Source organism: Clarias gariepinus, chromosome 4 (assembly GCF_024256425.1).
Source record: "Clarias gariepinus isolate MV-2021 ecotype Netherlands chromosome 4, CGAR_prim_01v2, whole genome shotgun sequence".
Taxonomy (NCBI): domain Eukaryota; kingdom Metazoa; phylum Chordata; class Actinopteri; order Siluriformes; family Clariidae; genus Clarias; species Clarias gariepinus.
The window spans coordinates 28,016,520-28,038,814 of record NC_071103.1 but is presented as its reverse complement, the minus strand read 5'-3'; the positions used below and the strand labels follow the sequence as shown (position 1 = coordinate 28,038,814).

General features: G+C 36.6%; 1 protein-coding gene across 4 annotated transcripts in view; it reads right to left on the bottom strand.

The window, feature by feature from the left end:
- The window catches only part of plekhf2 (pleckstrin homology domain containing, family F (with FYVE domain) member 2), a 32,577-nt gene extending 11,696 nt beyond the window's left edge, over nucleotides 1-20,881 (bottom strand). The window contains exon 1 of one of the 4 annotated variants that reach the window (XM_053495174.1): nucleotides 20,608-20,881. Coding sequence is in view for 1 of the 4 variants with exons in the window: in XM_053495173.1 (XP_053351148.1) it covers nucleotides 1,189-1,193 (5 nt within the window). In the remaining 3 variants the exon portion in view is untranslated. Of the gene's footprint in view, nucleotides 1-1,188; nucleotides 1,203-3,454; nucleotides 3,469-14,786; nucleotides 14,850-20,607 lie in introns of those variants that run through there. The other 3 variants (XM_053495175.1, XM_053495176.1, XM_053495173.1) reach the window with 3 other exon arrangements.
- Nucleotides 20,882-22,295: the final 1,414 nt, after the last annotated feature.

The following is a 22,295-nucleotide window of genomic DNA, read 5'->3' as shown; positions in this document are numbered from 1 at the left end:
TAAGCGGGCCATCAATTCACGAAACATTAATTAAAACAAAGTCTAAAAGAAATGTCTAGAAAATATGTTAAGTATGCTAGACTGGTTCAAACAAGTAATAAAAATAAAATGCTTTTTAATATATTAATAATGTTTTGATTTTAATGCAATAAATTAATGTTTTGGGTAACAAGACCATGATAAATGAATAAACGATTGGCCAGGGTAAGTATCTAAAAGTGCTTATTATATAGATGGAAAAGTTATTTAAGTGCAAAATGAATAAATATATAATTCTATTTCTGAATGATTATTTAAAAAATGTGTCTTAATCGCTAGACATATGACTAAAATATGCCTTCGGAAGCCTTAAATTAACTACTTACGATAATCATAATACGATTTTCCCCGGCACACAAGCAGGAACTAAAAAAATAAGTTCCTGTCAGATAATGAACAGTGGAGAGTTCCTGCATTTTGTGCAAGTCATCACAAGTTCCTTTCTCAGGCCTTTCCCCCGCCTCTTACAGCTTTCAACAGAGGCTCAGGACTGACAGGGAACGAATGCTCAGGAAATCGTGCGAATGATTCCGTGTGTGAACAAATCCCTGCATACACTGAGTAATCTTTTTGCCTCTCCCCATGTGACATCTTGCTGAACCAGTTCTGGATAAATGCTTTTTTTTTTTTTAAATCATCCAAAAGCAATCACGCATAAAATGACATTATAGTAAAAACATTATGTCTTTTTTCCCTCAAGGCTGTGTGTGTGTGTGTGTGTGTGTGTGTGTGTGTGTGTGTGTGAGAGCAGTGTTCGGGGAGTCGGGTTAGAGAGCAGCAGCAGGTGCAGAGCAGAATGTACTCTCTCTGTGGAATGCTGATGCATCATTAAACTCCCAGCAGACAGCTGATACATCAAGGACTCTCCTATCACTACGAGCAACAAGCTGAAGCATCAAACACATGACCAGGAAGCGATCGGTCAGGAGTCCATCATCGAAAGTGTCCAAGCATTTCCAAAATACCGATTAATGACTTAACATGTAGCTGCTTAAATATTATTTATAGGTGCTGGTGATCTTCACATTAAGCATCTACTCAATACCATTTTTACTTTTTGTTTCTTTCTCATTATTTTTAACGTTGTGGTACGTCCACAGAAGTTACTTTGTATTATTACTTACGTCAAAGCAGATATAAAGTTCTTACCTCATCAGTTTTCCTTTTTTTCCTGATTTTAAAAACACAGAAAATGCTGACATCACTAATAAACCAGAAATCCCTCCATTCTAAAGACTTTTTCTATCAGAAAATTTTAATGAACAGATTTACCTCTGATTGTAAGAGAGCTTGCAGAGACTGTCTCCAAAAATGCGAAATAATTGTCTTGTCACAGAAACTTTCGCAGTATCAGTGAAATAGGCAAGTCCTTGAGTATATTCTTGCTATAGAAACTAACATAGTAAACCAAATTTGACAAATTTCTAGGTTCATCTAGCTCCAGTAAACAAACTAGTGGTGTGACTCAGATCACATACTTCTGTCCTATTCTAGACTGTCGCTGAGTAATAAAGCAAACCGGTTTCCGCATTATGGTTACTTTTTATTTCATTTCAAAAACTTCTATTCAACGAAATATTTCTGAATGTAAAGTCAGTGTTTTAACAGGGATTAAAAATCACTAAAAGTAAAACAGAGAGTTCTTAAGTGTGTAAAATCCCTCAATATTTTACGGCTGACTTGAAAACCTGAGCGTCAAGGCTGCTTTGGCTCTCATGCATCATATAAGCCATATTAACTGGGGTACACTCTATGTCAACTGATGATAATTAAATTTATTCTAAATGTTTTTGTCATAATTTGTTTACCTTGAAATTGCTGATAATGTTTGCTGTGTCTGCTTTTCATTAAGGTTGTGGTGTTCGCAAAATCATCTTCTTTGTCTTTCGTCTGTTCCCTTTCAAGGGTCGCCACATTGAATCATTTGCCTCCATCTAACCCCATCCTCTGCTATGGAAAGCCAAACACATCAAAAGTGGGTCTTTGGCTTTACATACTCTGCATCCTCTTCTCTCACACCAACTAATTTCATGTCCTCTTTTACAGCATCCATAAATCTTATCTTTGGTCTTTCTCTAGAACTCCTGCCTGGCAGTTCCAACACCAGCATCCTTTTACTAATATATTCGCAATCTCTAATGTTAACAACTACAATTTTTTTAGGTATTTGAAAACATACTCACTCACTCACTCATCGCCTATATCGCTTTATTCTGTACTCAGGGTCGCAGGGGGCCTGGAGCCTATCCCAGGTGACTTAGGACACGACGCGAACTACACACTGGACAGGATGTTGATACATAACAGGGCACACACACATACACAAACTCTCACACTAATTCACATACTACAGGCAATTTGTGAATGGCAATTAGCCTAATTCGCAGGTCCTTGGACTGGAGGCGGGAATCGAACCCGGACACTGGAGGTGCAAGGCAACAGTGCAAACCACTACACCACTGTGCTGCCTCCTAAACCTACTACTACAGAAAAATATTTTTCATTACATTTCGATTTTCCTTTTTAAATTTTAGTATGTTACTAAGAGAGCACCACCCTGTATGTCAAAGATATCCCAACGCCTCAAAATCCTGTCCTTAATGAGGGCCGTATGTATTTGCATGTGTTTCTGAAAAAAATATTTAACCTATTTTTAAGGTCTCTTGAGTATAGACCTAAGAGACCTTAAAGCTGTATTTTATACAATAGAGTAATGACATCTACTTTGCCTATAACACAGAATCTCAGTATTGAAACAGCTTTGAAACTAGCAGATGTGTTACACTGAAAGAATCCGAACCATTGTCTCATATATTGAGAAAGAACATTGTGTGCCTCTAATTATCGAATGACTTATACAGCTAATTTTGTTTTAAATCTTTTGGGTGTACAGGTTTTGCAGTGAGTGTGTACAACATAATGCTGCTCACAATGCTTCTTCTTATCCTCCTTGTATATTGTCAAGAGAAAGGTGAGAAACACACAACTTAAGAATACAGATGAGCTAAAGACTGCTATGAAAGCAACCTAGTCTTCTGATACCCTCCATGCTGCATTAATGCAGTTATTGATTTTAAAGGAGTTCTGACCACGTACTGAGTGCATTCATTTACATTTCTGTATTATAAATAATTTTGACTGATCTTAGGGAATATTTATAATTTATTTTGGCACACTGACATTTTTAGGAGTAAGTCATGCTGTGTCCACTATGCTGTCTTCACTCTCTTTTTCTTCTTCTGTACTTCCAAAGCCATCCTAAAAGACCACCATCCAATGTTGTCTAGCTATACTATCCTCAGCAACCACCCTACAGTCACTAATCTTGACAATTGTTTAAAAAAAGAGAGAAAAAAAAAACACCCTACATAAATAAAATTGAATGAATCTACTTCATTTTGCATCTCCTACATACTGTAGCGAACAGTCCACCTCAGTTCATCTTCCACAATTCTTATGTCACCTTGTGTTCCACTTTCTTCTGAAAAAAAAAACAAATTCACAACAGTCATTTTCATCCTTTTTGCAAAATTCACAATAATCTGTCCTTCCACAATCCTCTTCTGGACCGCATACCTATCCCTTACCTACGCATCACCTCTATTCCGTACTCTAACATGACCATTAAGGTCAGCTCTAATCACCAATTTTTTTTCTTTCGGGAACACTCAAAACCACTTGGTCTAACTTACTCCAGAAATCATCTTTCTCCTTCACATCACATCCCACCTGTGCAGCGTATGCACTGACGACATTTATCATCACCCCTTCCACTTCCAGTTTTTCCACTCATCACTCGATCAGACACTCATCATTTTCACTACCCTCTTGGCATGCTCTTCTCTCAGTAATAGACCTACACCATTTCTTCCATTATCTACACCATAGTAAAGCAGTTTGAACCCACCTACAGTGTTCTTAGTCTTGCTTCCCTTCCAACTGGTCTCTGGTACACACAGTATATCTACTATTTGTTTGCTCTATCATATCAGCTAGCTCTCTCCTATTACCAATCAAAATGAGTTCCTGGTTTAACCAGTTTTCATAGTGTCTGTCCAATTTTCTGGAGTAAGCCCTGCTGTATGGCGCTTCTGTTTGTGTTTGGTGAGGATTGTAAACCACCATTTCGGTGTCTTCCACATATTCCGTGTACACATGATAAACTATCGCGTTGATTAGATCTGCTGAGTGACGCGCATGACTCCGCCCACCTCCAGGGAAAAGCGCTGAATTGAGCAGCTCTTCAGAGTGACGTGTATAGCCACGCCCACCACGAGGGAAACTTAGCTGGACATACATACAGAGATATAGGCAACACCTTGTGACCAATTAAAATTTTGAATTCAACAGTGTGGCATTATGGAGGTGCTTAAACTTTTTTCTATTTTTTTATCTATCTTTTAAACAGTGTTTATATTCAGTTGAATCCAAACACATGTACATATTACATATTCCCAACTGGCACCTGCTACCACATTGGTTAGTTGGACAAGCAAGTCATAGTCTTAGCTGAGGAAATCTGATGACAGAGTTGGATGATCACGTTACCTGCATGCTTAACTGATAACGCATGTTTTCCTTATCGTCACGCATCTGTTAACTGTTCTCATAAGGAAACGCTCATCAAGCACAATAATACAAAAAAATTAATCCAATACGTTACTGAATGGACTATACACATGTAGCAATTCCAATTAGGGTTGGATTAATTACAAGTTAATTAATTATAAGAATTTAAACAATTAAAACGGTTTGTTTTACATCGACAATCTAAAGTTAGCTTAACTATCCTTATTAGCCAGCTCCTTATATGCTTGCTAATATCTTGTTTTAAAGACTAGGATTGACACGATCCGTTTTGTAAACACCAGATTTACTTAGTCTGCTTACATTTCACTTCCCCTTCCTCCTCGTTTATTTTTATGTAAAGAACTGTCACAAAACTGTTCCAAAACACTTTCAGTAAACCGACCGTTCAACAGTACAAACTGCCATATGTTCACAAGCGCATCACGACCATGTGTGTGCACAGAGGGGCGAGGCTATTCATAGACAAAGTTCTGTACATCTATAACATAAGAGGAATTTGTGAAATTTTATTATAAACATTATTTAAAATATTTCGAAAATGGCAAAAATAGTAGCATTGCCTAAAAAAAAATTACTTCTATTTAACTATAAATATAACGAATTTAAAAAATATTCTGTGAAATAGGAATAGGAATAACCAGTCACCTCCAAATATGATAGCACAATGCCTAGGTGCCAATTAGTTTAAAATTGCAATTCTATGAGTATCAAGATTTTATAAATATTCTGATTCCTGAAATTACATTTTCCCCAATTTTGTAACAATGTTAAACCTTTAAAAAAAAATGCAATTGCTAATGTAGCCCATTCCTTTGTAACATCTTTTTTTTCTCTCTCTCTCTCTCTTAAAAACCAAGCGCAACATTTAGACAATACAAACTCATTTTAAATACATTTAGGCATTTAGCAGACACTCTTATCCAGAGCAACTTACAAAAAGTCATTTCAACTTCATTTCAGTTTTGAGACTTAAAAGTCAGATTGTGTAAGAGTGGCTATGAGAGACTAATTGTTGCTTGTGGTATTTTGAGACTGGTCTAAGAGAGTAAACACTGGTGTGTTTAGATGCTGTCTTCCCCACTCTCATTGATCACTCAGGTTTGTTGACAGTGATGTGATTGGTTGCTGTACATCTCAGGGAGCCCTCATGTCTGTGTTTCCTTCTGGCTCTCCCTTTTAGTTGTGATGTTATAACTAAAAGGGATAACATTATAATCATCAAAACAACATTGTTGGCCAGGGGTAGCTTAGTGGTTAAGGCATTGGCCTACGGTTCGGAAGATCCCAGGTTTAAACCCCACAACCACCAAGTTGCCACTGTTGGGCCCTTGAGCAAGGCCCTTAACCCTGAACTGCTTAGATGTGTAATAAAATAAAGATGTAAGTCGCTCTGGATAAGATCTCGTCACATGGATGCTCCCTGTTTTAGCCAAATGAGAATGGGTTCCCTGTTGAGTCCTAATTATAATAATATTATAAAATAATGTTATAATTATTATATTATAATAAATTATAATTATTTATTTAACAGCTTAGATTTGATGAGACATACAGTATATACACAAACAAGGACAGCAGACTGGTGTAGAGAGTGTTGAATTTCACAGGTAGACGAGGATACTGAAACTTAGCCAGCTGCCTGTAAATTTCCTCTCACTCATTTTTTTTCATAAGCCGTCACTGAATAAAACACTCTCCTCAACAAACTCGGCCCTTGACCTGGTCTGGAAGGAATATTCTGAAAACGTGTTCCAATCTAGGAACCATTTTTATTTTTACAGCAAGACTTGATACAAATAATTCTAAGTCTTTTTTTTCCTGCTTTGTTCACAGAAAGTATCCTTATAAGATCTTATTATAATAATATTTTCTGCAGCCAGACACCAGGTGCAAATTTCTCAAAATAGCAGAACAGAAAGCAGCTATCTTTGTGTTCATGCAGTCTCATAGAACATATAACCTACATATTAAAATTCAGCAGACATCAATGTTTTCTTGTTGATCTCAGTGTCACTGCTGATGACCTGCTGATTTAAAAGTCACCAACAGGAGGATAGCATAGAATTTCACGAAGCTTAAAAAGGAATGGTACATATTTGATCATGCTGACGGTGAAATGTAAACAAAACATTACAGACAGAACAATATACATCTGTATGACTTCATGCTCACTCTAAAAAAAAATGTTTCTGGTCACGCGTCACCATTATCAGCTGTGCAGATTGATGACATAAGCAGAGCACAGAATACAAGCTTTAATCTAAGGTCAATCATTGGAGGATCTTTATCATGTAGGTGTAATCTGATGTGATGGACGCACCGAGAACATTTCATACAGTGTGACATGTAACTCTAATGAATCTTAAAAGATATCACGCAGGCTTAGAACAGTGATTTTTATAGCTGAATACTAAGGAAATGTTTTTGTGATCAGCATGAAAGGCAGCAGACATAACCACACTGCCAAAATACCACATTTTGTAGCGTCTAACATGTTTTAAATAAGACACAATAAAATAGCACAGAGGAAATATTTATAACAGATAGTTTTGACTTCACCAGCAATTTCTTGTTAGAAATAAAACTTAAGTCAAAATAATTGCATGCATTTTTTTTAATCGAAAGCATTTAATGATATAAAATATACATTATACTTTATAGACATTTGATGATACAAAATGTGATATGTAGATGATATTATATGTATACTCAAGCACTAAATTAAATATTCTAATACTTTGAGATTTTTTAATCATGATCTAGAATTATGATCCTCTAATCATAGAGGACCATACTAATACGGTGTTTGACCCCCTTTCGCCTTCAGAACTGCCTTAATTCTATGTGGCATTGATTCAACAAGGTGCTGAAAGCATTCTTTAGAAATGTTGGCCCATACTAATAGGATAGCATGTTGCAGTTGATGGAGATTTGTGGGATGCACATCCAGGGCACAAAGCTCCCGTTCCACCACATCCCAAAGATGCTCTATTGGGTTGAGATCTGGTGACTGTGGGGGCCATTTTAGTACAGTGAACTCATTGTCATGTTCAAGAAACCAATTTGAAATGATTCGAGCTTTGTGACATGGTGCATTATCCTGCTGGAAGTAGCCATTAGAGAATGGGTACATGGTGGTCATTAAGGGATGGACATGGTCAAAAACAATTCTTAGGTAGCCCGTGGCATTTAAACGATGCCCAATTGGCACTAAGGGGCCTAAAGTGTGCTAAGAAAACATCCCTCACACCATTACACCACCACCACCAGCCTGCACAGTGGTAACAAGGCATGATGGATCCATGTTCTCATTCTGACTCTACCATTTGAATGTCTCAACAGAAATCGGGACCAGGCAACATTTTTCCAGTCTTCAACTGACCAATTTTGGTGAGCTCGTGCAAATTGTAACCTCTTTTTTCTATTTGTAGTGGAGATGAGTGGTACCCGGTGGGGTCTTCTGCTGTTGTAGCCCATCCTTCTCTAGGTTGTGCGTGTTGGGGCTTCACAAATGCTTTGCTGCATACCTCGGTTGTTATTTCAGTCAAAGTTGCTCTTCCATCGCCTTGAATCAGTCGGCCCTTTCTCCTCTGACCTCTAGCATCAACAAGGCATTTTCGCCCACAGGACTGCCGCATACTGGATGTTTTTCCCTTTTCATACCATTCTTTGTAAACCCTAGAAATGGTTGTGCGTGAAAATCCGAGTAACTGAGCAAATTGTGAAATACTCAGACCAGCCCGTCTGGCACCAACAACCATGCCACGCTTAAAATTGCTTACTGTAAATCACCTTTCTTTTCCATTCTGACATTCAGTTTGGAGTTCAGGAGATTGTCTTGACCAGGACCACACCCCTAAATGGATTGAAGCAACTGCCATGTGATTCTTTGATTAGATAATTGCATTAATGAGAAATTAAACAGGTGTTCCTAATAATCCTTTAGGTGAGTGTTTCACATTTTACATTTAATTATGTTAAAAAAATTTTTTAAACAAATACAATTTTCACAAATGCTAGAATTTTTTGATGCCCTGCATAAGTAAAAATTGTAACACCACCATCAGCAGCAGCAAATGGTGCAAATGTTTCAAAATATTCATCATCCTTAAAATCCCATAGCTGAGGAATTTTATTTGTTTGCTACATATTCCATTGCAATAGATAGTGCTGTTACTACTCTTAAACAGCTTATCACCTAGATACCTAGATGTAGAGTTAGTTTTGTTTTATTTATTTTTTTCCCAAAAAGAAAGAAAATTATGTTTTTAGGAAATTATGTCCGGAAATTATGTACTGAAGTAAAAACTTGCATAGTTCACAGGTAAGTCAACTAGGCATGTGTGTCCCAAGCACAAAGGGAAAAATGTAAACCTGGGAGTGCCATCTCCCTTTTAGGTCATGTGTCTATACCAACTCCTGCAAACACACCTGAGCCAGGTAACACAATTCACAAATCTCAAATATGTTAGGAGCTGAAAGCAATACAAAAACACACTGATTTTGAAAATTGAGGTTAATAAAATAAATATTATTAGCAAATACATTTACTGTCACTACAACACATACATTATGAACTACCTAAGCAAGGGATAAACCATGACAGAACACAACAGCTAGAAACCATACTGAAAACAAGTTAAGACAGCTACTGTATCTGCCTAAGGGTATTTGCTGGAATATGGGTGGAGCAAAAATCGACATTCAAAAAACAATAATTGGCTAATTGTATCTAATTGGCTGACTGTTTGCAACCGAGCACTACTCGACAGCTTTAACATAGATTATATACCACAACTGAGAAGAACACTACCACTACAGCTCTACTGATCTCTAAACCCATTATCCCCGTTCCCCCTACCCGCTCCCAAACTGTCCGGCGTTCATATTGTATTTTTTACTCTCCGTTCTTGAGAACACTTGTGTATTTGCACTCTCCGGTACAGCAGGTGGCAGTATGCACCAACTTGGTTTGTGAGCCACCATTAAACACAAAAGAGGAAGAATGTTAATTTTCGAGTTATGCCTAATATTATTGGTATCTCTGGAAAAATGTCGCTCTTTCCCACTTTCTGAGCGATGGCTGAGTAAGTCGGAGGATAACCCTAACATGTGGCGACTCCAGAGAAGGCAGAGGGCACTAATAATGTCACCTCAACAGTGGTCTACTTCTTTTCTCAAGTACGATTGGCTTCCATATCTGATTCAATCCATGCCCGAGTACTGTGCCCTAGTCCATCTCTTTAAACTGACTCGGGCACAATTCCTAAGTGCAGAAGGATTGTGTTCTCACTGACTAAAATAAATCTGACTTTACACAAGTCCTAACTTAAAAATGACACAAGTTAATGTCCAAGAACTAATAAAGTATACCTGCCTTAAAAAAACAAATGACACCTAGCATATGCTGTATGTCGACACTTAACATTCACTAAGCATGTATTATGAATACTAATACTCACTGTGAGATTCTGCTTCATGTTGATTGCTAACTTTTCCAGGTGCACCTTCATGATGTCCCATGATGAAAGGTCTATTAAAGAACACTAAACTCTTTGTCATGTTCATAAAACCAGACTAGGATGACTTTGATTTGTGGCCTGACACACACTTGTCCTGGAACTAGCCATTAGAAGATAGGAAACTGTGGTCATAAAGGGAGGGATGTGGTTGGCCACAATACTCACACTTAAGGCATTCAAGGGATAACCAATATAAACAGGCAAAAAAAGTGTGCCAAAAAACATTCCCCACACCATCACACCACCTCGACCAGCAAATACTGTTGACACAACTAAGACAGAGTCCATGAATTCATGGTGCGGACAACAAATTCTAACCCAACTTTACCGGTGTCCCTCATTTTCTTTATTGCACCATTCTAAGTAGACAGTACCTAATAACAGTTATAGATCTGGCATCAGTAATCATGTCATTGGCAAAAATCAGTTTTCACCATTGTAATGTATCTGAACGAACTGCAGGTGGATTTTTATTTTTATTATTTTTATTTTTTTATGTAACAGTGTACGGATGTTTCCACAAAGTGAATAATATAATTGCTTACACATAACATGTTATCGTTAAATTAAAAAAAGGCTGAATAAATAAATGAACAAAAGGAATTAATTAGTTTAAAAAAATATTTAAAATCGGGGGTTTTTAAACCTTATAGTCCGAGTCCCCTTTAACGGAGAAATCAATTCCACACACACCCCTGAGTACAGCCTGGGTCTACTTTCTGTACATCATTTAAATGTATGCTATAATTATTTTGCCTATTTAATAATGGCACACAACTTTTTATTCCTGAACTTTTCACTGACCGAAAACATTAAGTTTAAATAGACATGAAGCCGCCTTCCTTGGACTAAACCCATTTAGATCAGTGATTTAGCCAAACAGGTTAATAACTACAAGAACCCAATTATAAATATAATAACTTTAATAACAGGGGGTAGAAATGTCCACTAATCTACCTAAATAAAATAATGCATGGATCTTATGGCTATAGTCACTAGGGTTGGGTACCGAGACCGGGTGTCAATATGGCACCGGTACCTACATTTACATTTGGGCATTTGGCAGACGCTCTTATCCAGAACCATTCCGAACCATAGTCCAATGCCTTAACCAATGAGCTATCCCTACCCAATGTATATAACCAATATGTACTAGAACCGAATTAGAACACAGATTTTTAATTTCCTGACTGAGAACGTCGGACAGCTCTAATAATACAAATACAACTATTCTTTGTAGTAACACATGTTTGTTGTTTTCACATTCCGACCTAACAGACCATCCGATGATCATGTAAATGCAGTAATTACACTTGCTCCGACAGCAGCAGGTAGCATTAGCTTAACTTAAATTTAAGTTAAAATGTCGAAAGCTAAAGTGTAGCTGTACTGTATATCACAATAAAGGATTTGAACACCATGATACAGAGCAAATGTCCTTCAACAATTGTGTCAAAAGCAAGAAACATGTCAAGCCTAATAAAACATGTGAGGATAAAGAGGATGAAGTTAAAAGCAGAGGGGTGTTCTGTTTTTAATAGCTTGCAGACCTTAGCTGGCATGTGGGAGACCGTGGCCCCAGTCAGACCAACTCCATTAAAGTCAGGCAAAGTCTCATATTTTGCCAGATAAGGCAAAGATGTTCATATTTCTGGAAAAGAATTGCTGAAATTTGAAGTTGGTTTGTAGCACACCAAGATTACCAATAAAGTAGCACACACACACACACACACACACTTCAAACTTTTTTTTTGTTTAATAAAAAGCTGTTCTTTAAATGTTAGTAATTTTTTGTTTTTTTTAAGTATCGGTTTAGGCACTGGTACCGTTTTAAAAGTATCAATTTGGCACCAGTAAAATACCCAAACGATACCCAACCCTATTATGAACAGATCCTTTGGGTTCTTAGTCGCACTGGTTTAAAGAATCCATCCTACAACACTGATGAATGATGCTTTCAGCATGCTTTGCAACAGTAATGTTTTTAACCAATATATCAGAGAGACAAAAATAACATTTCTAAATAAAGTAATGCTAAGGCTGAGCCTTACGATCAAAAATTTAGATCATTTATGGTTTTGCACAAATTGACACTATGTGGGCCACACACACACACACTCACACACACATCCTGTTGAACTAAACCAACATTGAGATAAGGTCTAGTTTGGCATTTTACATATCAAAAACAGGCTGTGAGATGACGGTTATGAAACGTTTCACCTGCATGTTTGAGGATAAAGGATAAAGCACTACTGCTACTTTCTGTTTTATTAAATCACTGCCTTGGTAGCTTTTATGCCCATGAGCCTTCTCTTATAATCCTTTTGCACTGAAGAAAACATTTAGGTATTTAATTTTAAACAGCTTTAATATTCAATGTTAAAAATATAGTACCTTTACTTTATAAACATTAAAATTTAATGCATTACCAGTCTACCGAATACCAAACTGTACACTGCCCAGGCAATAAGCAATCATTTAGGCATTGGGCAGATGCCTTTATCCAGAGCGACATAAATTTTTTCATCTCATTATTCCCTAGCTCCCGAGCAAATTAAAAGAAAAGTTCTTACGGTCATACAGCTGTTTAGTCCTAATCCTAGGGGTTCTCATCACATAGCATGTAAGAAAATGCTCTTACTTTCACTATCAAACATACAGGTAGCTGTAATTTCTTCTGTTGATTTTTATAAAAAAAATTTTACCAAGCATGTAAGTGATGTATAATCACCGTCATATTTTTTCCATAAAGTTCAGGGTTCGGCACTGTCCTTCCAGATTTTAATAATGTGCTGGACAACTCTTACCCCAATTTCATAACTCTTTCGTTAGGGCCAATAATTGGATCCTGCGCAAATACATTAGCATATTTCTATGAAATTAGAAGCTACTCACTCTAAATTTTTATCTCACATCAGGATGTGCTGCTTGGGTTAAAAATGCTTCTCCCTAGAATTTGGATTTTCTTTAACCAGATATATTAGCATACTGGTAAATTACGAGGGCTATTATGAGCGGCAAGCAGGAACCCTTTAAATATGTACTCAGCTTATATTTTTCCCCACATTAAATATGCCACTTTGAATGTTTTGTTTAGTCAAAACAATGTGTATTACATAAATCCCCCAAAGTACACATATTAAAATAAGACTAAATGTTTCATAACGTGAGAAAGAAAGAGCCCTAAGCAAACAGCAACAGATTCTGCAAAAAAGATATGAACCCCTTTGATAACAGTAAAGTTCACAGAAGACAGCAGTTTGAAAGATGGTGACAAATTAAATGGGTGTGAAATCTAACAAGAAAGGGTGACAAAATATTTCCTGCTTGGTACGTTTACATTGTTGACAATTATACTGTAATAAAGCACTGTAAGTTTATTTGATAGTTGAACTTGTTTTTCCATTAATTTCCCCGTTTCCATCGAGGCGGGTCCGGAGCTAGTTCTAAGCCAGTTCACAATTTCGAACCAGTTCTTTGTTTTCAGACAGAAAAAAAACAGTTTGCTGGCGTCACCAACACTTTGCGGAGGTAGAACAAAAAGCCACTTACGACAGGAGCTGAAGGACAGGATCATCGTGACCAATCTCTAACAAAATAAACTCAATATGCCATGGGCAGCTCAAATGGTTTTTAGTAACAATAAAGCCAGGAGAACTGCATGTAAAGCGATGTTGAAGTTCGTCATTGTTCTGCTTGGAGCTAGCTTTTTTTTTTTTGCCGTTACCATTGCTGGGAAAGTAGAGACGTACAGTACACAGATGCATACAGTGACATAATGACGTGTCTCTCTACCCCATGAAAAAACACTCAATTCTTAAGCAGTTTGCTATTGAACTAGCTCTTAACTGGCACTAGCACCAGGCGTCTACTCGCACTTGATTCACTTTGGATAAAAGGGGTAATGGTAAAAATTGCAGATTTTTGCATCATATTTGTTTCATACCAATCCAAAATAGTATGCTGCGTGTGTCATTCTCTCTAAAAGTCAAATACATCTTTAAAGTCTGGTGTACAGAAGCACTGCAATTTATTAGTAACTTATTAGTAATGTTGACAGCAAGTGAGTCGTTTTGAAAGAGCTTTACAATGTGCTCAATTACAGGTAAATCAGCTTTGTTCTTCTGTTTTGTCTCTAAAACTAGATGAGCGCACAAAGCCATACTCAAAAGTGTGTATGTACAGAAAATTCAACAACAGCTCCTCACTGATTTTACCCTTACTCAAGAAATTACTGCAGAATCATACAGTTCACGATTCAAAAACACATCCAGGGCCACAAAGAGATTGACTGCAATACAAGCTAAAAAAAACGTTTCCCACTTCGTCAATTACACCAGTGACAGCTTTTGTTTCTTGTTCTAAATGCTATGTCAAAACTCATCACATTATTAACTTTTAATTATTGTACTAAATTTTAACTAAAATTGGAAACCCACGGTGAATATTTGTGCGGTGCTTATTTTCCCTGTATCAAAAATGTATCCATATATCACGTCTTTACACCATCACATGACACCAACTATTATTTAACTTAAGTAGTCATGTCAGAAAAAATAAAGACATTCGATTACTGTACATTATTTTTGGTCATAAAAAAAAAAAAAAAAAAAAAAAAAGTGTTTCACTTACACAAGACAACCAGAAGATGCACACAATCAACACCGATTGAGAAGCAACAGCGTGAAAGACTGCACGATGCTAAAAGAGAGAGTGAAGAACACAATTTCCCACTGTGGTGTCAACATAATGAAAACAACAGCGTGACGCTACTTACCACCTGAAAGTCACTCATGCTGTCTCTATTTCTGGCATATTTCACTTCTCTACTCTGTTCTACCTCTAAAGCAGTGTCATACCAGAAATCTAATTTATGTGATGATTCGATGACGTGAAAGTATGTCGTAGAGGCATGAGGAGACAATTACATGTATTTTAATTAATATGAAAAGACAACTGAACAACCTTTACTCTAAAGCTACACTGAACTGTAACCGTAAAAGCAGCAAGATTATTAGCTAAACCAGTTTCTATAAATAATTTCTTAATAATCTGCCTTAATCTATAGATAGGATAACCTAAAGCCCTTAAAACTTGTACTGTACTGACCTACAGCTAAATCTCTTCATTATAAAGGAAGATAGGTAATTTAGCACACTCCGGGCGCAACAACTGGACTTTATTTATCAAGCTTTGAAAGGTTTGAAAGGATTTATTTAAAAGGGGGTATTAGGCTGAAATTCCTCAACTTTAATTATCATTAGAATTTTGCAGGCGCCCCATCCACAGTAATTAACAAAAATGTGTCAGAGTCTCTTGACATCCCCAAACCAGGTCACCAAAACGAATATTAAGGGTGTTTTTACATTAGGGCCCTGGGATCATTTCAAAGTACACTTAAACCCAAAGTCTGGTTCACTTTGATTGGTGAAAACACAGGCGATCCACGCTTGAGAACCGTTCCACGCTTGAGAACCGTTCCAAGTCCACTGGAAAAGGTTGACCCAAGCACAGTACGTTGTACTGTGGTGGGGATTGAATTAGACATGGAAGCCAATCGAAAAAAGGAGGTAGACGCGACATCATCAGTGCCGTCTGTCTCCTCTGAAATCTCCTTGTGCGCGAATCCCAATCTCACGCACCAATCTCATCTTCTGACCTACACAGTGATGGCTGATAAAGCATCCCTTAAAAATACCATAACGTGCTTTTTTTTTTTTTTTAAACTAACTTTAGATTACTAGCATTACTTGAGGGAGAATTAAAAAATTAAAAAACCAAGCAAACAAACCCATAAATAAAGACATATAAAATTTGTCATTCAATCAGGTTATAACCTAGAAATGGCACTCTATAAACAGAAGACAGGCCGTCCTGCCTGCACACACCCAGCCATCTATAATCCATAGACAATTTAGCACTTGTGAAGGAAAGAATGTTTAAAGCCTGGTATAATTTTTCATTTGAAGATGAAATCTGGAGTATAAAGCATTTCCATTTACCATGGAATCTTCTATTAAAACATTCAGCATGGTGACTGAGAGACAAATTATTACAAGCGTGGTTTCTCCTGTGAGTCATGCTCTATTTGCAGGACCACCTGGGTACAGTGTCATTTTTTTTTTTTTTACCCGTTTGCGCTAACACATATCCTGCTTTGGGTTGTTTCAGGTGCTGCTGTACTGCTAAATGATTTTTTTATTGAACAAATGTGAGTAAAAATAAACTCCACTTTTGTCATTCTGACTTTTATTTCACTGTTTTGTAGTCATCTTGTCTCCCAGTCTTCAGTGTGCTTGACCTTTTACAAAGTTTTGTGGCAATCACTAAATGCCAATGAACAATCTTTCCACTTTATACGTATACGTTTATATGATCAACGTATGCACGAGTACCTCATCCAAAATGTCTTTAAATCTGAAAACGTTTAGTTCACACAACTTTTACAGAATGATTAACAAATAAGCATAATCCAAGGCAAATAAGTAAGAAATAGCTTCGTAATTCTTCATATTCAATGGTACTATACATATTATGTATATATATATATATATATATATATATACATATTATGTATATATACATATACATATATATATATATATATATATATATATATAATGTGTATATATATATATATATATATATATATATATATATATATATATATAGTGCGGAGAGAGAGAGAGAGAGAGAGAGAAAGATGGAGGTCAAATACATAGTTCATATACACATAAGAAAACGTATACATTTAAAGCTTTATTAATTTGTACCTAATGGTAAGCCGGAGGCGACAGTGAATAACAGAAAATCCCCCTGAGACAACATGAGGAAGCAAAAGGACCTTAAAAGGAACTCGTCCTCATTTTGGTGAGACTGGATAATGCGACAATAACTATGACAAGATTAACTTTAAATCCTAAACCTAAATTAGTTAAATATATAAAAAACACTAGTAGAAGCCCTTATTTCAGACCACATCATCAAATAATAGCAGTATAAATACTAAAACATTACTGCATGCTTAAGTGCAAACTATAACAAGATATCTAAAAAATAAATAAATAAATAAAAAAGGTGACAAATTAAATAGTCTTTTTTTTAATCCTCTTTTTCTAGCAGACATACAATTTGTTAGAAAGTTGGCATGCAGAAAGCATTTCTCCTTTTTTATATTGGCTTGACATTTGACCAAGTCTCTGAATGTGGTAGGCGTGTTTGCTGTGTGTGGTGTGAGGAGTGTGTGTCATCGTGGCCTCACTGGTGATGCTAAGGCTTTCTTAGGCTTTATACAGAAATTCCTGTTAAGGCTCTGTGAATGCAGATGTGCTGAATTTCATTTCAGTACATTTCACTTTCACAACACTCTACTGAAACAAAGTTTTCACATTTTGCAAAAGAGCTTCGTTCAGCATTATCTCCGTACAACACTTGTTCACTTTTTACAGCTGGAATTAAAACCAACACTCAGCCAAAACAATTCTGGCTATCCTAAGCATGGGATGGTCAGATTTGTTTTTCTATTTTTGTCTTGGTCATCATTCTGCCTGAGTTATCGTGTTTATATACAGGATGGCTTTCTTACCCTGGTCAAACATATCTAAACTGTGGAATTACACCCTACAACTTCCTTCCACTAGAAAAAAAAAAAAATACATACCTGTTAGCACAGGAAGTAGCAAGAAAAACCTTCACACCAAAAGATAAAAGTAACAGATAAATACGCTCTTAAATGATAAACAGCACAGGACAAAGTGCTTAAAGAATAAAAAGGCATGACATAACTACACATTGAAAAGGTGGCAAATTTCTAATATTTTGTTTGTTTTTTTATTTATATACCTTTTACTTTTTTTAAAGAGTATTTTTCATTTTCAGCTTTCTCTGTAGTTTTGAGGCATGAATAATAAAGGCACTGAGCATAATGGTAAATGATAAAAAATGCGCCCATTTTGCAAAAATATTTACAGTTTTTATCAAATTATCTTGCAGATTATCACATCAATAATTCACATGCATTCTGATTAACTCAGTTTTTATTTCTCTGCTAAATTCATTTACCTGGCTGGACAGTAGTCAGTTAAAGTAGTCAGCTAGACAGTAGTGCAATTAAGGAAGATTGCAGTGTTCTGCTTACATCATCAATCGGTGTAAAAAACAGTACAGCATAAACAGGACCATTCCTCTAGAGGTGTCACTATATTTTTTTCTTCATTTATTACCATATTTCTTTTATGTTTGGACATTGCCACTGATGCATATGTAGCAGCACCATATGAGTTGTGCATTACTTCTTTTAGAAAAGTATACAGCAACCGGCAGACGCTGAGATTTTAATAAAAAAATTCTAAATCACTGTGAGACATAAAACACTGGGAAAGGCTGTGACAGGACAATAATCTTTTTACTTTAAAAGGTTCTGCACAGAAAATACTTTTTTTCTTCACATGTCCCAGCTTTTTAGTAGGCTGTGGTTAAAGCCCAGGGTCAGCCATTATGTAGTGCCCCTAGAGGAGACAGGGTTAAGGGCCAACAGCAGCAATCTGGCAGATCTGGGGCTTGAGCCACCACCCTTCTGATCAGTAACTCTGAGCCTTAACACTCTTGAGCCCCTAAGAATGTGATAAACTGCAAGATAATTTGATAAAAATGGTAAAAAGATTTTTCTAAAACCTTGTTCATCATAATCACCCTTAAGGTGAGAACGGTGTTTTACTATTTTTTATAACATTTAGTTTATTACATTAATAAATTTGTTATTAAGAATAACCTTTTTATCTGGATCATTAAATAACATCTGCTGGGACCTGATGATTTTCATAAAAATGTGTTCAAAAGTACCAAAAAGCCTTATGACTACTTATAGCCCAATTTTTGGGCTACTACACACATGTAAAATCATGTCCCTAATACTGAAATGAGTTGGATTGTGCTCAGTAATTAAAGTTAGATTTATAACGGAGTTTTGACAGTAAGTAGCTCTTTAAAGCGTATGGGTTTGATCCAAATGTTGGTGACTCAACAGTAATTAATATGTGAATGAATAGGGGCCAAGTGGTTAGCACTGTCACCATGCCTCTCCACGGTAAGGGTTCTAGGTTTCTCCCGAGCTTGGTGGGTTTCCTCCGAGTACTCTAGTTTCCTGCAAAAACATTCCCCCTTACTCCATAATGCTAGCAACCTGACCCCTTAAGTAAGAGCCACATAAATGACAGATATATCTCCAGAGTGGGAATCATCTGTCACCTGATGTGCCGCCATCCATGGATCAACCAAATAACCAAATAAATAATCACAACTCTGTCTGTAGAACATTCAGGTATAAAAAGTTCCCGGGGTCTAAAAATGTTAATGAAATAGATTAGATCTTTACTCAGAAACGTGTGTGGAGATTAATACATTTACATCTAAATGTCTCTGTGACTGCAAACAGTTTAAAACTCCCTGATCCATGTCCTTGCGGAGCTCAGAGAGTCATTTTGTTTTGATTATTACTGTTACTTGGGTAAAAAAAAAAAAAAAAAAAGCATTTGTCTTAAAGTACTTTAACAGTCAGTCAAGTCTGTGCTGTGTAATCCCAGGCTGGGGAATAACGTCTCGGATATTTTTGTCACTAATCCAGTTTGCTAAAGCTTCTCCACTAGATAGTATAGCACACACAGGACACTCCTGACACCCAAGATATCGATTTCCCTTCATATGGAAAGACTGCAGGGTATGTTAATTATTTATATTTCCCAGAAAGTAAGATGGGGGGAAAAACATTAAATTAACACTAAATACATTGTAAGGTCAGTTTAATTTAGGTTAAAAAAATATATTAGAAAGTTGGCCAGCAAAGTTAGTTATAGACCAGACTAACCAAATAGTTTTCAGCAAAAGACAGGTTTTTCCCAGGGAAAAAAGAAAGAAAAAAGTTATGAAAATGACACATTTTTACACACAAAAACAATAAAACTAAGACCGCACTTTAAAAGTGTGTAAACCGCCAAAAGTGAGGATATGGGAGTGAGGGACACTGGATATGGTGTTAGGTCAGTGTGTTTCAACAAACAGTTCCGCTATTAACTAGCCTGCTAGCGAAAAGACACTCCTTATTTATATTCCCCCAAATGTTTCACATTTTTGTTTAGTAAGCTGTCGGAAATAGTGTTAGACAACCTGTTTTAGGTTATGTAGATATAACCCACCCGAATACAATGACAAAAGTTTGCAACAACCTGTCGTCATGGCATTTAGCTGCAAGCTAACCTTTAAACATCAGCTCAAAGCCTTATCTTTGTATAACTACTACTAAAAATTGTGAATAACGCACTGTTAGAGGCTAAGTCTGCAGAATATTTTTTAGAGTTTTCTACTACTATATGGTGGTTGGTTGGGCAGTAAGAGCTGTTAGACGGAGAAGCCTGAGCCGAATGAAACAAGCATTTGAGCTAGCAAGTTATAAACTCACCCAGCACTGTAGTGTGTGTAACCCGCGGGGGAAGCCGAGCACGCAGGCAGGCAGGCAGGCAGCGCTTTCTCTTACACCTAGGAGCGTTTTAAAAACAGGTAAGTAAATATAATCCAAGTTGAACTTGCAGGTAATCCGTAAACTTTTATCCGGTCTTAACTTCCCTGCCGCTGTCGGTGCGGCTGAATGCAATGTGATCAACAACAATATGGCTGAGTGTAGTGAAGAGAAGGGAAAGAGCGACACACACTTTCTCAGTATAAAAGAATGAACTGCTCGTGTTTCTTCTGCTGCACACTGATCCCTAACCCCAAACCAGTGTCACTGCACAGAAACAGATTCCTAACTCGACTTTATTTATGAAAAAAAAAACGAGCTTGTGTAAAAACGAGTACCTACACTGTACTGTCCTTTAATACCCTTTTAAAGCCTTTGTGGTAAACTCACACACTATGTGGATTTTATACACAGACCTCCAAGAAGTACTGTACATACCCACCCATAGTTTTATGATTCAGATTCAAAGTTCAAATTTATGTGTATGGATAATGTACATTGTCGCAAAGCAGCTTTACAAAAATACAAATTCAGGATATTATACTGGAATTTCCTTTGGGATCAAAAGTGTCTGTTTGTCTATCCTATCTCTCTATCTATCTATCTATTTATCTATCTATCTATTAAATGATACACGTATACATTTTTAGCTTTATCAGTTTGTTCCTATTGAGCAAGCTAGAGGAAACACTCACATTTAAAAACTCAATCAAACTACATGAGGAAAAAAAAAACTCGAAAAGATATAATAAACCACCAGAGAGAGAGAAGTACAGTATTAGAGTGGCAGGGGAGACAGGAAGGGAAGGAATGACAGGTAGGGGTAATAAAATGTATATACTGTATGCACCAACATGTGTTACATTTGTGAGCAAATAAGTTTTAACTACACCCCCAGGGTCCGGGTTTAATTCCCACCTCAGGTCTGTGTGCGTGGAGTTTGCATTAATTGGCGTTCCTAAATCGCCTGCAGTGTGTGAATGATTGTGTGAGTGTGAGTGTGTGTGTGTGTCCTGTTAACGATGAGTGATGTATTGAGAGGGTTGAGAGTTAGATTCCCACCTAGGGTCTGTGTGTGTGGAGCATGTTGGTGGGTTTCTTCCAGGTACTTTAGTTTCCTCCTGCAGTCCAAAGGATAAACATTATTAACATTTTGTTGAATTCTACCATTTTGACAAATATTTTATTGAACACCTTTAATCGGATGTTCTGAACAGAACTTCAAACAGCATGAAGATGAATCTTTCAGAAAGACCAGGTCATGACTCCATTGAGGGATTTTACTTTAACTCTAGTCTGTCAAGAGTAGAGAAGAGTTTTTCAAGATTCCTAACAATATAACTGATTTCTTACGAAACATGTTAATATTTAGCCATGTATAACCATGTAACCTAACTTTTGGGTTTGTTTGTTTGTTTGTTTGTTTGTTTTACAATATTGTACACAATTAATGCAAAAGCATTTACTCCCTTAAACTATTCAACATTAAAATTTTATAGCCTATCCTGGAATTCTTGTAATTATGATTACTTGTCTAAATCTAGCCCATAATATTAAAGCAACTTACTGTATTATGGCAACTGGTTGCATTACAAGTAATTCAGAATTTGGGTGTTTAACACACACATTTC